We start from the raw sequence: 16,612 nt of genomic DNA on the forward strand, positions 1-16,612 counted from the left end.
AGTTGGTATGACATGATGATAGTCGAGACCAGTTCTGGTCTCGCGCCATAGCTATGCTCAGGAGACCGCGCAGGGCAAACAGTCGGCGGGAGCTGCGCTAGAGTGTACTAGAAGTGTGTAGCTGCGCTGTCGTTGGAGAACGCGGGAGCTGCGATGTAACGAATGATATTCTTACACCGTGGCGGGGGCGAACCATATTCAGCTTGAAATCCTCCGAGCAACTCGCCGAGTGGTGCCCAGCCGGGCCCCACCCTTGGCGATAGTTATAGTGCGAGAACAAAACGACGACACAGAGACAAGAAGGACTTGTCTCTGTGTCGTCGTTTTGTTTTCGCGCTATAACTATCGTCATGTCATACCAACTAGCCCAAGCTGCCCCACTTCTAGTTACCCTTCCTCAATTGGACTTTGTTTGTAGCCTGGAATCCATGGCCCCTATGGATGGTGTGTAACTGCACTATTGCTTAAAAAAAATAGATGTTGAAGAAAAACATTATCAAAAAAGATTAAAAAGACAAGAAAGTAATCACTAATGTAATAACAATACCTTGATTTTGGGAGCCGACCAGACAGCTGAGTTTGCCAAACCCGATTAATTTGGCATGTATGTCTCATACCAGAGGTATGATTGAATAACTCTGGTCTCATACTTACTCGCATTTCAAAAATTACTTCCCGGCTCCTTTTTCTTTTTTTGAGTATTTGTTGTAGGGGCCTTATGTTGATCATACGTTTAGTGCCTTGAATGAAATTACACACCGCATCAAACACATCTCTGTGACAATTTCCCAAAACGAAGGCACCAAAATTTAAATGTTTCTGTGGTTAAACTTAAACCTAGTTTTTTTTTAGACCGGTTCCCTCAAAGTTTCATGTATCAAACCGTGACGATCAAACTCTGTGCCGGCTCTCAACTTTCCTATCTCTCTCTCTCTCTCTGTCTCTCTTTTGTCGCTTGCCTTCTCTCTTTTCACTTATATTCATCTATTATTTTGCATGTAGCTGCTGTAGTGCTTCATCAGAGAACACCTACGACTTTATGCACGGCTAAATGCTTATTAAATTATGTATAACATATAATTCAAGATTGACCTTGTATAATTTCTGCCCATGGAGCTGTGTAGCTGCAGCGGTCGTAGTGGTGATGATGATGCTGCGGCTCACGTCTGCGCGCGTCTGATTAGCCTGATCGTTGTTTATGAACGCCCGCGAAAGTTGTTTGGTATAACACCAGCCTTTTTTATATGCCTCCGTTCCTAAACGAGTGATTTAATAGGTTCCAATTCATTCAGTAGTGACCACAGCCGCGACAACGCTGACGCACTGTGCGTTCAGGGCGGCAATCACCAAATCCCAGCCGGTACCAGCTGTCGCAGTAGGCGAAACCAAGTCTGTGGACAAGTGCCTACACCATGGTAAGTGCTTTCGTCGTAATCGAAATTAACGCAGCGGCACCTGTTAAGCCCCATCTATTCCAACAGTCCCGGAAGAGCGCAACATCTGGAGGGTATAAGCGCAAGCTCAGCGGCAAGCCCGAACCGAGCGATGAACAGAAAAATGACATCAACGCGGCGTTCAACCTATTTGACCCCAGTAGCAGTGGGTTTATGGAAGCGAAGGACTTGAAGGCGAGTACTCAGGCGTACTGCTTGCTACTAACAACGCGCTCGTTCGCGCCTTTGACATAATGCTCACTTTTCTGCCACCAGTTCGCAATGCGGGCCCTGGGTTTCGAACCTAGAAAGGAGGAGGTCAAGAAGCTGCTTGCAGAGATAGACAAGCAAGAGACTGGTAATTCGATCCTTTATATCACAAATCTAGTTTGCATTAAGAAGATGCTACGAATCTGATGCTTAGGCACGTCGCTAGCTTGTTTGGTCGCGTAATAATGATTACGAAATACTGACTAGCCAGATTTAGTACACTTGTCGAAATGGCTGACTGGGTGAGTCGGTGATTCGTGATACCTGAGATACGAGCGTATAACAACATAGGGACACAAGAAGACAATAATTAAGTTCCCGTCATCGACCCTGTGTAGCTACACGCTCGTACTTCAAGTATCATATGCTATATAATACTGTCCATGCTTCGTGAAAGGCGGATGACGTAATCATGCAAATACTACACTAAAGGGCTCATTTGGGCCGATTGTACATATTCAAGAAAGCTAGAAACGGCGCGAAACATCGGACAGTGACAGTGTTTCGCGCTGTTCTTAGGTACTCAAATATTTGAGTGTGGTGCATAATGTGTTGAAGTGCCCTTTAAATGTAGTACTTGCTGAAGTAGTGTATCTCTGTGTGATCCATTTCTCCTGCTCCAAACATCTAGGCAAAATAGCTCGAGAAGACTTCATGAATGTAATGGCCACAAGATTGGCGGAGAAGGACATTAATGAAGAAATCATGAAAGCATTCCAATTGTTTGATGAAGACAACACCGGCAAGATTTCCTTTAAAAACCTTAAGAGCGTCGCAAAACAGCTCTCCGAAAACCTGTCGGATGAAGAACTGCAGGTAAGAAAAATGACTCACAGCCCAGTGACTTACAGAAAAGTGACTTACAGAAAAGAAGTGACTTACAGAAAAGAAGTGACTTACAGCCCAGCGCAAGGCAAGTTTACTTTTGTAGGATACAGTAGAGGTGAAAATAATTCATATAGTAATGTCCAAAGCTGTGCTCGAACTATCAGATATTATACTAATTATTGCCATTGGTCATATTCAATTACAGATTGAGTTTCTTTATTGTGATTGGTTCTTTGACACACACAAACTGCAAAAGGGAGAAAATCACCAGTGAGAAATTCGACTTTATTTGGGCTTAATTGTAATCAGCAGTCCATCATGTGATGGCAGTATAGAAATTGTCCTTAAGGGACACATAAGAGAAACAATGATTTGGTTTAGATTGATAAACTGCACTCTTAGAACTGTAATGCCACAAGCCATAAGTTTATTATTAGTGGAGAAAATCAGTGTTCATGTTTAATTTATAAATCTTGCACCGAAATCTCCGCGCGTGATGTAACAATTTTCAAATATATATTTCGTCTTTTCGTGACATTGACTCAATAAAATTTTTGAAATTTCATATTCTTGGTTTAGGGCACCCACAAGAAACAATGTAGTTAATTTTTATTGAGTAAAAGCCATGTAAAATTTACGTCACGCGGTTTGGTGCAGGAATCTCAAAGTGGCGTCTTCACCAGCATTTTCTTCTCACTTGTTTCCTCGCTTACCAAGCGTCATGTCGCAACAAGGGTAGTGTTTTTGGGATTGTGAAACTGCGTTTTACTAATATGCCAAAAATAGTTTTGCTCTTTAATGCCCCTTAAATCTCAAAACACTGCTTATAGCATTTGGCTGCTGTTTGTGGCCTATATTAGCAGATGTAACCATCTTCTTGATATTTGTAGCCTTCTTCATTATTCACTGCTACTTCCACTTCAGGACAACGGCCTCCCTCAGTGATCTTCAATTTTTCCTATCTTAAGTGTGCCGATTCTTTTTACTTCTGCAAACTTTTTCATTTTATCACTCCATCTAACTAGCTGTCCTCCTGTACTGCATTCCTCATCCCTTGGTATCAATTTCAATGCCCCAACTGTTCACCAGCTGTCTGATCTTTGCATTATGTGGCTGGCCTAGGTCCATTCCTTTGCCTAAAGGGGCACTGACGCTTTTTTTCAAAGGCGAGTTTTACCTTTCATACTAATCTCCTGTGTGCAGAAATGTCTCTGAGCAAGTGTGCAGCTCAGCAAATGCTGATAACATACTTTATTTTGGTATTAAAGTCAATTTTTTTATGGGGGCACACTTGCAGACTGCAACACTAGCTTGACGTCAGGTTACAACAATAATTCTAGCAAGTTCACATCGCAGTTTGGCTACTTGGGATGTCGTTAGGTACCATAACTTCCAAGATAGCTGCTTGTGCGTCATCATATAGTTTCATACTATCCCCTAAGCTACCGACTCTAGCAAGAATGAAAAAGTTATTTTTTTTTTTGAAAAAGTATGTTATTAAAAGCCTTGTTCCTAACTTATAACAAGAAAAACCTGAAAAATTTCAGTTCTTTCAAGTAATTCAAAAGTGTCCACACTTGTGGACAGAAATTGTGAACGTTGTCAAAGGGGCATCAACATAAGGGTACTCTAGTTAGGAGCATCGTGGAACCTTATGAAACACTCTTCCTCATGAGGACACAGGAGGACATATTTGGTGTACTTAGCTCTGTAACTGGTTGTTCTTACTGGTTGTTTGATTTCGCCACCGCAGTCCCGTTTCTGCACAGCAATGCATTTTTTTAGCTCACAAGACTCTGGGACGGGGTCATAGCGGTCATTTCATGAGTCAGTATTCAGTAATCGCACAGGTCTTTGAGTTGTCAGGGCACCTTGCTCTGATTTTGCCTCTGCAGTTCCCGTTTCTGCTCAGCATTGAATTTTTTAGCTGGCAAGACTCTTGGACATGGTCATAGCGGTCATTACGTGCACCAATATTCAGTAATTGCACAGGCCTGGAGCTGTCGGTCGCAGGCGTTTTATTTTATTTTTCTTGCCGTTGCGTGTTGGATTTCTCTAATCTAGTTCATGTAATGTCTTGCTTGAGCTGAAGCAGGGAAAGAACTTCCTTTCTTAGTATGCCCATGGTTTGACCTCCACATTGGTACTCAATCCATGCATTTCACACAGCAACGTCCACAATTTGGGTGAAGAACTTCACTGTTCATTTCCTTGTTCTTACTGGTTGTTTGATTTTCTTGTTCTATTTACCGACCAGGTCCGTGTCACCCATGCATCCATTGTACTCTGCGACAACTGCTGGCTGGAAACTTCAACCTTCATATTAGCTTCCTTAACACCACTGCTTGCAGGTACATCTGCAGAATCACATGTAGACTCATCCTCACTTATAGGAGAAAAAAGGCTATGTTCTCCTTCATCTCCTGACTTCGAGAGACCTACATCACTTTCCTCTAGCATGGCAGAAATCTCTTCATTGGTCAGGAATCTGGCTGTTGAGTGCCAACCAAAGTATGCTCGTCACACGTTGGCAACTTTTGTTCACCAATGTGGATCATTGTGAACACATATCTCATGTTTCAGTGGTAGCGCATACCAACTGAGCAACAATTTGTTATGCTTGAATGAAGTGCAAGTTCAGTGCGTGAGCAAAAAGTTTCACGTAATATTGATAAGTACAGAATGATAGCCGAAAAATTGACACTTCCATCACCGCAAGCTGCTCAGGCTTTTTTCCACCATTTCAACTTTTCACCGCAGCACTTTTATAAGACTAGTGGTGCTCTCTATCGGGTATCGTGGAAACTATATGCCGGTCTTTCAAACATAGCACATTTGAATTCTTCAAGTTCAGTTTTGTTGGAATACTACACCTAAACATTGATGCCTACAAATATGGATGCTAAATGTGAAGAGGCTATAATACCTAGAGGGGAACCTGGCACTAGTGTCTATGTGGGCTCTCTCAGCAGCGATTCTACCACCATGGGAATGATGGGAAGTACAGGCTTCAGATGGCTTTCGTTCTTGAGATTTGCGATGCTTGTTTTCCAAATATAAAGCTAAGTGATGCAATGTTATTTCCATTTAAAACATGTTTAATCATTTTGTAGGCTAAACTTATTGCAAAATGTTTCCATGACCGTGAGATGGAAGAGCAACCTGAACAAATTCTATCACCAGGGTATGCAATGCTCTGCCATTGCAGTGATGGAAGTGCTGCTCCAAAGGAGAAATGCTGCTCCATGCTGCTCCGAAGTGCAATATTTGCTAGTAACTGCTCCAAACCTGCTCCAAAATGGTGTAAGCAAACTTAAAAGAATGAACTTGAACCATGGGACCATCTCGTGAGCCTAAATGAAACCAAAGGCAAGCTGTACGCACTATCATTGTAGTATGCTACTTAGTGGTGTAAATCCAGAAAAGTCTCAAGAGGGGACACAAATCCGGCCATGGTGTCAAATTCGTATTTTTAATATGGGTTGTATTTTTAAATAAGAATTAAATCATGCGTTCAAACAAAATTTTTTAAAATGAGCATGGGGTTTGAGCTTGAGCAATTGCATTGTTCTTGGCAGATCCATATGTAAATTCGCAGAGTCTGTTAAATGATTTGACAGGCGCAGCAAACGCTAACATGGAATATATCATTGTTTGCTCAGTGAAGTGGTTCAAAATAATTTTACTGAAATAGCAGTGCATATGTTCACAATGCACGATCTAAGTGATGTTCAATGGCTTATACATATTTTTTTTCTGAATGTTTGTACTGCTCCAAATTTGGTATTTCATGTTAAAAAATGCATGCTCTTTTTTCTTGTAATCTGCTGCAAATTTGCATTTTAGTGCTCGAAAAGTAACATTTCGCTGCTCTGAAAATTGCTCCAAATTGTATTTCGGCTGTTGCACCCCTGTGCATAGCACAGGTGTAAGTTTGCCATCTTCTGGAAACTTGTCCATGGGCATGCATGTACGGATTTTGAAACAGAAGTTTCACAACTGGTACGATCAGAGAACTCTCACTACAACATTCCATTACTTCATTGAGAGGATCGTGGAGTATCCCTACCGTGTTAATTTCATCACTTTTTATGCAGGAGATGATAAGTGAAGCTGACAGAGATGGAGACGGTGAAGTTAACCAGGAGGAGTTTCTTCGAATCATGAAGAAAACTTGTTTATATTAAATTGTCATGTAAATATAAAACTCTAGAAACACTTTAGCACCTCTGAACAAAAAGACAAAAGGGAGGTCCAGGCAACACATTAGCTATTGTGCTGTCTTTGCCTTCTTTTTGTTGTTTGCTGGTGCTAAATTGTTTTGCCAGCCTGGATACCCACACATCCATCATTCATGTATTGTGTTTTTTCTGCCAATGTTCACCATTGATTGCACATTTTGACCATTGATTGCACATTTTTGTGAAAGCCCCCTCTGTTTGTATTTCCTGAATGTAATCTTATTTTTGTTGAAAGTGTTCAATAAGCAGAGCTGTTAGAAGAACTGCAGTAGCCACAAAAATTATCAGTCCAAGCAGAATACAGTCCAGCTATTTCGTCAGATGATTAAGCAAAACTAGTGCAGTATGCTACATCTCTAGTGATGAAAACTATAAAGCCATATGTAAAGGCACATAATGATGTGAATATTAAGGGGCAATAAGAGTAAAAAAAAGACTAGTTTTTTCCAAAAATTGTATGCTTTTGTTTATATTTAGTTTCACACGCTTAGTATCTGTACTTTCTCAACAAAAACGAGATTTTTAAATTGTAAATACACTTGAAGTAGGTTAAAATTGCATTTAAAGCGACCCTGAAACGGTTTCGACAATTTTGACATTGGGCCGGTAGACCAAGACCTAATGGTAGACCAAGACCAAGGCCCTCTGCATTTCAGCCCTCTCTGTAATTTATTACAGTGCTTTAAAGCTGAGAATCGCCGCAGATCGCTGCAACTCAGCCAAACTCGTTTTAAACCACCAATTCAGAGAGCGACATGCTTTGGTAGTGCGATGTCACCCAGGCCTTTGATCTGATTGGCTGTGGGATGCCTGGAAGTAAGATTAACTGGTAGGGTGGTAGCGCCTGTCGGAGCAGGTATCAACTACTCCGCAATCTTCGTCTCTGCTGTTAGATGGCATATATGCTGCTGGGTGTACTGTGTGAGGGCCTCGGAGATTGCACGCAGCCGATCGGCATACAACCTGGAGGTTTAGACTGGAAGAAGCTCAAATTGTCGTGTGTGCTCATAAGAGCTCTGCGATTGCCAGCATGTCTCATGAGTGGAGGAGGCAAGGCAGAGGTGAGAAGGAGGGTATGATATAATTGTCCGCAGTGGCCTTGGTATATGACGTGTCATTAACCCTTTCAGCCCTGGAATTTTTATTTTCTACACAGATTTTTTTCGTTTAGATATTTGATACCTCAAGGACTCTAGAAACTTAACTAAGCAAAAAAAAATTCATTTCTGCGATTATTTACCGATTTACATCTACGTCGTCAAAACCGCACATCAGGGCTCAGTGGTTGCGAAACAGCGAAAAGTTGGTTTATTGCTATGTGAAAAGTACAATATAGTTCCAAGCACAAATTTCATCACTTATGCATATGGAATGCTCGGAAGCAGTTTCGAGACTTGGCAAGACACACATGCACCTTACATTTCTCACACATTATACGCGTTTGTCCCGTGCAACCCTCCAGCTTACATCGCTGCTCCCTGCTGTCAGAGCGAATAGGCCAGTGTCCCACCTCGTCGTATCGCACATCTCGCACAGGCCTATTTTCGGTATATTTTGCTTCTTTAGAAGGTTGCAAAGGTGAGAGCGATGGCCTTCCGCGTTTTCTCGCCTTGGGCAGGCTCTGTACTCGTGCAAGGGCTTCTGCAATACTCAGAGTGAAGTCGAGCAAGTCCAGCTGACTGGCAGACGTCAGCCCTCGTGCGACTGCATCTCTTCTGTATTCAAGCCATGCATTCACGACTGAAGCATTGATAACATGAAATATCATCCTCAGTGTCCATTTTCGTGACCGAATCTTCGTGCGGTAGAGTGCCACTAGGAAGTCGGTTTTATCAACTCCACCCATGCTGCTGTTGTACATTCTTACAACAGCAGGCCGTTTTACTTCTATGTAGCACCCATCTTTCTTGCTCCAGCGCTTTGCGGTGTCTTCATCATCGATAGCCACAAAGTTCGATGCCAGAGTCACAGCCTTGTTGTCGTACCATCGTGTGACCGCCACTTTTCCATCTTTGCTGACCACAGAAGCGGAAGAACCGCGACCTTTTTGCTTTAGATTTTTCTCTGGCTCCAGCGGGCATTTTTGACATCGGTTGACTCGAATTGTTCCTGCAGCAAATATCTTCTTATCAAGGAGCATGCGCAGCAGAGGCAGTGACGTAAAATAATTGTCAAAAAATAGCTTGTGCCCCTTGTCGCAGGGAATACGGTGAGCAAGCTGTGACACTATAGCGCCTGTCACGCCATACTGCTGTTTTAGGCTTTCGTCTAGCCTTGTTGTTGACCCCTGATAAGGCAGGGAAGAATACACAATGCCAGACTCTCCACACAGCATGAAGATTTTTACACCCCAGGGGTGTGGCTTGCCTTTCACATACTGCTTTATATCGAGCTTTCCTTTGAAGGGAACAATTTGTTCATCGATACACAATCGTTCCTCCACCTTCAAGGACCGACACCTTGCTTCAAATTTATCAAGAAGGGGTCTCACCTTCCAGAAGCGATCCTTTGGGTCCGGCAGAGACACGTCAACGATGTGCAGATTGTTCCTCAGCTTTTCGAAGCGGTTGCGTGAGAGTTCAGTGGATGCCACCAGCCTAGTCTTCATTTCCGGCTTCCAATATAACCGTAGCCTTGGGTATCGCATCACCCCCATGATCAAGTGAAGAGAAATCAGCTGTCGGATTTCCTGTTCATTTGTACCAACGCATCTCCCTTCTTGCAGTAAAGAATACTGGTTAGTTCTTTCTGCCATGTCAATGAATATGCTCTTGGGAACGTAGTGACTGAAGTAGTCCCACGGTGAGGGCATCTCTTCGTTAGTATTCAAAAAAGGAAGTTCGTCGCACTCAAAAGATGTGTCTGGCTTTACGAACTTCTTTTTAGTCCAAGCTGCTGCCGGCACCTCGCAAACATCATCCGCACTTTCCTCCTCGCTGTCAGCATGTTCTTGCTCGGGCTCCTCAAGATCATCACCGCTGTCAGAGGAATTGTCTATTTCTCCTTCTAGATCAGACAAATTACCATTGTCCAGTTCATGAAAAAGTGCATCTGTGCTTTCTTCTAAACGCCTGCCGTAGAACGAGGATGCTGGTATACCTGGATTAGGTGCACCTGTAAGGAAAAAAAAAGCTCAATGTAGCCGGATGCCAACGCAAGTCGCCCGCCCGCCAGCACGCGATGAACAACCACAAAGCCCTGCTGTCGTCAAAACCGCACGCCGAAAAAACGCCTTTTTGCAAGTAATCCGCGCATGCAGTGACAATAATTCAAATGCCCGTGTTATGGGCTATCTGTTTAGATATTATAAGAAAAATTACAACTTGAAATATGAAGCGGTTCATGAATTACAAAAGAAAGAAAAGCGCACGTACCTGCCGATGCGTCTGCCATGTTTGTTGTTGTCATTTCTTCTTCTTCCTTCAACGCTCCTCTGCGGGATCACATGACTAATGATGGCGATGGCACTAGCACTTCCAATTGTACAACGAAAAAGAAAACGAGCAGTTTCGGTTCTGTTTTCACGTTGAAAATGAAGTTTTTGAGTCGTGTCGTCATTTGACGACGCCAGGGCCGAAAGGGTTAAATTTGTGGTGTGAATGATTTGATAGTGCTCCAGCTTAAGCGGTGACACAACTTCAAAAGAGATGTTTTAGGGTTTCCTTAAAGAGCACAAGGTGGCTACTAAAAACCAAAAAGAGCTCATTGTCCAGAGTCCCTTGGAAGTTCTCACCTGGCTGCTTGGCCATTGCACTTAACGTGAGCTGTTCACCAAAGCCATATGCTCAAAATAATCAGGATTCCGAAGCTTTCATGATGGAAGAAATTATTTTTAAAAACATATTTTTGCCACATATATAATCTTTGACTTTTATGTTCAAAATACATTTTTCTCCAGATGCAAATTTCGGGCAACTTCTTGAGCTTTGACATCATGTTTTTTGTACTTCTGATAACCAGATCGAGATAAAATTTTGCCCACATATTTTTCAACAAGTGAAGAGTAACAGTATCTCCTTTAAAACTTGATATCACCTGTACAATTATTATGAGCCTAAAATAAGCAATTTGATCTGAGCATTTTATGGCTTCTCACATTTCAGTTTTTTCTTGTCTATTAAATTGTCTTATATGCTTTTTTGTTATTTATTTGCATTCCACAGTTAATATAGAGCAGTATGAGCCATTAATGGCTCTGAATGATAAAAACATTATGGCAAAAAAATGTGTTCGCTAAGAATTGTATTTTACATATTGTCATGGTATAAAACGAAAACTATGCAACTTACTAGAAAACTGATCACATATTTGAAATGTGCATAAAAGACTATGTCTTCAAAAAAAAAAAAAAAAATTCATTTGCCTAGGCTACAAAGTATAGAAACTTTTTTTTTTTTTTTGAGTAGCATTTTCTCTGAAGTCACAATGTAACTTCACTGGCATTTCATAGAATGATGTACAGAGAACAGTTTTGAAATGACCCATCACTATTTCTTAAAGTATCTGGTAATTTTTATATATGATTTGGAGCTGCAGATAGCATATGAAAAAAAAAAAGAAGAGAGAGAGAGGAAATTCCTTATCGCCAAAGTGTCGGTTGTACAGGATCCTAACTATGTTGAGCTGGTACTTAAAGCATCTTAATGTTGCCTTGTGTGATGCCATATTTTGAAGAACACGTAAACGAAGTGCCAAAATGTGCGACTAAATCAACAGATCTGATTTCAAATAATCAGTGATGCTACGTTGTCTTGTATCATGCACAATTATATGCCCATTTAGGGGTGGCTTTAAATTCATCCATTCTGTACAGATCTACAAGTATCATAGAATGAAAGCCATAATTTTGAAATGTTTTTTTTATCCGATGAAGAAAATCATAGCTAGTATCCCAGCACCTGGCTAAAGGTCTTCTACTTGGCACCATAGTTTTTAAAATTTAACTAAAGGCAATTCTGGCACTGCGATCATTAAATGACTATGGGAATGATAGATGTACATGGATTTGCCGACTCTTCGTGCTTGCGGGCTCTGAATGCACTTGTGGCTTTGTTTATTTCAGTGTTTTGGTTTTGTTTCCAATAAAAGAACTAACCGTTTCGAACTTATGACCCGATTTGAACTTGAGAACCAAAAAGGTTAAGATGGTGAAGTGCAAATGCTGAACATTTGCTGATTATTTCGTGACAAAGCAGCTTCAAGCTACGTGAAGCCGAAAGGAACGTATGTAACAAAGACTAGGCAAATCCAGGTCAGCGCCATGCGTTGTAGCTCCCATAGACACTAGCGCCGGAGTTTTCTCTAGTGTATATTTAGGAAACTCTGGTACCACCAGTACCTGCGAAAATAATTATAATAAATTTGAAAAAGATTTTTTTTTTTGCATTGAAAGCCTTCCTGCACTTGGCATACACTGATAACAGCTTTCATTGAATTTTTGTGCTGTGGGGAGCTATTCAATAAAGTGATGAAAAAGCTTTTCAATCTGTATGCTCTTTGGACACTTCAGCATCTGTGGCAAAGTTTTTGTTGATCTAGTTGATAGAATCTGAAACATAAACAGCATACACAAATGAAACAGCAAAAAGAGATGGGTATACTCACGTTCATTTTGGTTTTTGTATACTATATACACATTGGGACCTGTGCAAACACCATGAAATGTTATACCAATGTGAAGGAGATACTAAATTAGCAGTTTCTGAAAAAGTTAGTGAAAAAATATGCTTTTTATGTGTCCATCAGGCTAAGCTAGAAATATTAGCATTCCTCTTGCATGCCATCCTCTATACTAACATCATGTGGTCAGTCTCTTAACTACATCAAAAGTGCTCCTTCTAGTAACTCAGGTGGATGTTGGTTCACATTTAAAGACGATGCAGTGTTTTGGATGTGTTGCTTTGCATCTGACAAACAGGCAGTCGCTGCTCATGGATAAGTGCATATGCTTCAAAACAACTTGTCATTCAGCTAAGAGTGGCTGTCTCAATGTTCGATGCAAGCTACAGCTCCACATTTTGTGCTGTTAAAAGTGCTGCACTCTTGCTACAAGCAACAGCATGCTTGTACAGTTTAAATCTTGGGAACCTCGAATACGTATACTACGTTGAACAACATTGTAGTTACGTTTCAACAATTGTGAATATTTATAAAGATTAACTGGCAAGTTTATTTACATGTTGGATGCTACTGCTTATCAGAAGTGGTATGTGAAAGAGACTTCTGTTCTGGTGACTGTTCACGCCTTCCAGTAAACACAGCAACAAAGTTTAGGAATGCATACCAGTTTATTAGCAGACAAAAAAAAAAGGCTTTATAAATGCAGCTGCAAGCTGCAGCTTCTTTGTACAATGGAACCATTTCTTCCACCAGAAGTCCATCAGCTGTATTGACTGGGAGGGACTCTGTAATGAACAAAGGTAGCATCTAAATGAACTGATGCATAATACTGGGCTACATACGAAGTTTGAGTGGGATACACTCAAACTTTGATATAACAAATTTGGATATGATAAATTATCGGTTATAATGCAGTGAACAATAGCTTTGACATAGGTAGTATTATGAATAATTGCTTATAACAAATTTTTGGATATAACGAATTATTTTCGTATGGGGTATATTCATGTCAAAGGCTTCTTCTGTTACAACGAACTATTGCAGCGACTGACAATGATGGGGATTGTGCGCAATGAACATTATAGTCTTGATGTGGGCATTCAGGAATGAAAGAAAGCAAAATGGGGAAAAATAAACTTACTGGTGCAAAGACTTAAAGAAAATCGAAAGTTAAAACAGGCATTCTAAAGCACGTGAGAGGCGCACGCACCCAGCTGCAGTTTACTCGCAACGAAGATATCGCAAACTGCGGCAACCACTGCACGCAGATTTCGGACGCTGCAAGCGAGGTCGCTCACTTTCCAGGCATTACTTCACTGCCAAAACGGCAGTAAGAGGAAAAAGAAAAAAAGGAGGCATCATAAAGACTTGTTGGTTTTCGCTCGGCAAACTTTTCTGACCCCGTTTCCACACCTACGACCGCTGGCAACTAACAAAACAATGCTTTCGAATGTCAGAAGCTATAAATGCAAGAAGCGGTAACTTTTTGTCGTTTAAAGGTTCACTGTGATGCTCAACTCACCGACACCACAATTTGCAGCGAAAATGTTCTGCCTTTGGGTAATGGCAGTGACCCAAAGGCAGAACAGTAACCAAACACTGACAGTGAACAGTGACCCAAAGGCAGAAATCAGTAATAACAACTGCCGATGCAGAGTTGCCTTAACAGATAAGCCTATCGAGCAAAGGCAAAGTCGCTGGTGGCGATGAACGTGCTATTTTTACTCTTTGCCAACAACCTTACCACAGTCGCCGACAGATATCTGCTCGTGTTTAAACCACGCAAAGTGACGACAGTACGCGCCATGTTGCCGTTCGCCGCCACGGCGTCATGCAAGGTCGCTTGCGCGTTTCTTGCAAAATGCATTTATTCCGTCGTGTCTAACGAACACGCAACTTGCTGCACCAGAACACGATACGGGGTGAAGCACGTGCAAAGAACGCACGAACACGCACGTATATTAGACTGTGAACGACCAGGCATGCAACGGCGATAAACCAAGTAAACAGCCTGCTGCACGGAACTGGCCAAGCATGATTGGTTGCAGTACTGCGCTTCAGTAAAACGAGGCGAGTTCGAGGGCGAGTGTGGTTTAATTTACTCGTGAACACACAGCGGGAGTCTCTTAACACACAAGGAGGCCTAACCTGTCACCAGAGGGGTTGTCTGCACTCTTTAATAAAACATACAAGTACACACACACAGACACACAAGAAAACTGTTTCGTCGCTAAGTACACATTTTTAGGGCGAGTCCATAATCAACGAACTACTGATACAACGACCACTTATCGTGACAGTTTCCTGTTCGTTTTAAATGGGCTCAACTGTACTAGAATATGTAATGTGCAGCACTAGGGGTTACGTAACATGAGAACTTGGCAACTAGTAAATTTTGTGGGATGAATGGAACACTGCTATTCGTTGTGGTCAATATTTTTTTTTTCCAATGGGAAAACACATCAGGAATCAATCAAAAACTGACGTGGACATTTCTCTGCAGCAATTACAGTGCATTAATTAGCCTGAAAAATGATGTCTAGCCGAGAGAATAGTCCCATTTATAATATGCGCTGCATCGCGAAAGTGATGTTTTCATAAACCTTGCACTGTACTAAATGACACCCCACATTTAGGCTGTTTCAAAACACAAGGCAACTTACATTTTTTGTAAATTTATTCAAACATGGCAACAACAATAACATATGACATGGTAGAAGCGAGTACAGATCATTGGGGTTCAAAATTAATAGCAAAACTTTATTTACGCATATGTACAGATGGGTCCACTGTTTAAGGGAACACTTTCGTGTTCACCATGTCCAGATTTCACCTGTTGGCAAAAGCATAGTGAATTATATTTTCATAAGACTAATGCTGGTTGACAGTTCTAATTTCTTTCAGTAGAATAGTGCCATGCACAAACAATGTTTTTGTGTCTAATTGCAGTTATGGGGCCCGAAATATGACAGGTACTCACTTGAGTGTTCCCTTTAACTGTGGACTGAACTGTACATACGGCGCAGAATTGCCGGCAGGTTTACAGAAAAGAAGTTTGTTAAACTAGCTTTGCCTTCTTGCGCACTCTCTGTGCCCGAGTGGCACTGCTTTCTCCAAGCATTTGGCTCCTGCGAAGAAGTGCATACAAGCTGTTAAATAAAAGTGAATTGTTTGAGCCATAAACTGATTGGCATGCTAGCAACAGCCAAAAATATTTGTGCTTCTCTTTACTAGAGTATCCAGCACATCCCAAAATAAGTAACCAAAACATGCGCCTTTGCTAGCATGCTTTACAGTGTGCTCTACCGTGCTCACACATGCAAGCAGTTTTCTTGAAAGGTATGTGAGACTGCCACTGACATACCGTATTTACTCGATTCTACCGCGCCCTCGATAGTAACGCGCACTCGGTTTTCACGACTAAAAAAAAAGTAAGATATCGATTGCAACGCTCACCCATTTTTCTCGTTGGCCCGCACGATCAAGCTACTCGGGAAAACGACTCCTTTCGGGAGCATCTTCCGTTTAAATATGAGGTACGAGGGAAGCTTCTGCCTATCTGACGTGCAACGGAGCATTGCCGTCACTCTTGTTTTACCGTGGCCCGACGTCAGCATGCGAACTTACTTCGCCCCCTTCTTCTCGACGGTTGTGGTGCCAGGCATGTCGAAGTAAAGAGGCGTCTGATCGGCATTCCCGATTTGCCCAAGCAGGTAGCCGTTTGGTTGCCGCAAGTTTAGGACGAACCTCTGAAAACTGTCAAGCTTTTCTTCGAACTCCTCCGGCAAGTTTTAATGCATGCCCATTCGCTTTCCGAGGGAGAAACCTTTCCTCTTCATAAAGTTAGTTAGCCAGCACCTGCTCGCTTTGAACTGGCTCCGCATTAGCCCTTTTTCTAAAGCTAACTGCATAGCCCGCACTTAAAGCAGTTCTGTCGTCACGGGCTGCTGTGCCGCTCGCTGCTGAAGCACGTACTCGGCGAGCAGCTCTTCAATTTGCAGAAACCAACCCTGCTGTGGACCACTGAAGCCTTTGCGTGAATCTTTGACAATCTTCTGCTTTTGTTTCCGCCAGTCCCACACGCACGTTTCGGGAACTCCGAATGACCGCGATGCGGCCCGATTTCCGTCTGTTTCGGCACACGCGATGACTTTTCTTTTAAAAGTGGCATCGTGGTGCACTCGTCGAGTTTTTGGAGTCGGCCCTTCCATGCCGTCGACG

The 16,612-nt window shown here is 42.0% G+C and overlaps 2 protein-coding genes across 5 annotated transcripts in view; one reads left to right on the forward strand and one right to left on the reverse strand.

Annotated features, from left to right (window-relative positions):
* The first annotated feature begins 1,009 nt into the window (after positions 1 to 1,009).
* Positions 1,010 to 12,256, forward strand: LOC119175052 (uncharacterized). 2 transcript variants are annotated; one of them, XM_075894802.1, is made up of 5 exons: positions 1,010 to 1,415; positions 1,482 to 1,628; positions 1,710 to 1,791; positions 2,335 to 2,519; positions 4,789 to 6,616. In XM_075894802.1, the coding sequence occupies exons 1-5, from the start codon at positions 1,413 to 1,415 to the stop codon at positions 5,092 to 5,094; spliced, it is 723 nt and encodes a 240-aa protein (XP_075750917.1). In that variant the 5' UTR covers positions 1,010 to 1,412; the 3' UTR covers positions 5,095 to 6,616. The 2 variants fall into 2 exon arrangements, with proteins under 2 accessions (XP_075750917.1, XP_037282127.1); XM_037426230.2 differs by lacking the exon at positions 4,789 to 6,616 and adding an exon at positions 6,629 to 12,256 and having other exon boundaries at positions 1,039 to 1,415.
* Positions 12,257 to 13,040: 784 nt separating this feature from the next.
* The window catches only part of ScsbetaG (Succinyl-coenzyme A synthetase beta subunit, GDP-forming), a 36,783-nt gene continuing 33,211 nt past the window's right edge, over positions 13,041 to 16,612 (reverse strand). Inside the window, exons 12-13 of one of the 3 annotated variants that reach the window (XR_012895279.1) lie at positions 15,372 to 15,519; positions 13,041 to 13,176 (exon numbers count right to left, since the gene is read on the reverse strand). The gene's annotated coding sequence lies outside the window, so the exon portion shown is untranslated. Of the gene's footprint in view, positions 13,177 to 15,050; positions 15,225 to 15,371; positions 15,520 to 16,612 lie in introns of those variants that run through there. The other 2 variants (XR_005110237.2, XM_037426228.2) reach the window with 2 other exon arrangements.

The sequence above is a fragment of the Rhipicephalus microplus genome, chromosome 5, assembly GCF_043290135.1.
Source record: "Rhipicephalus microplus isolate Deutch F79 chromosome 5, USDA_Rmic, whole genome shotgun sequence".
In the NCBI taxonomy this organism is placed as follows: Eukaryota; Metazoa; Arthropoda; class Arachnida; order Ixodida; family Ixodidae; genus Rhipicephalus; species Rhipicephalus microplus.

What these genes read in the sequence shown, in the direction of transcription:
- LOC119175052 (XM_075894802.1), top strand. An exon ending in TGGAAGCGAAGGACTTGAAG is followed by an intron (nt 1,629 to 1,709) that starts GCGAGTACTCAG and finishes TTCTGCCACCAG; the next exon opens with TTCGCAATGCGGGCCCTGGG. An exon ending in TGTCGGATGAAGAACTGCAG is followed by an intron (nt 2,520 to 4,788) that starts GTAAGAAAAATG and finishes TTTACCGACCAG; the next exon opens with GTCCGTGTCACCCATGCATC.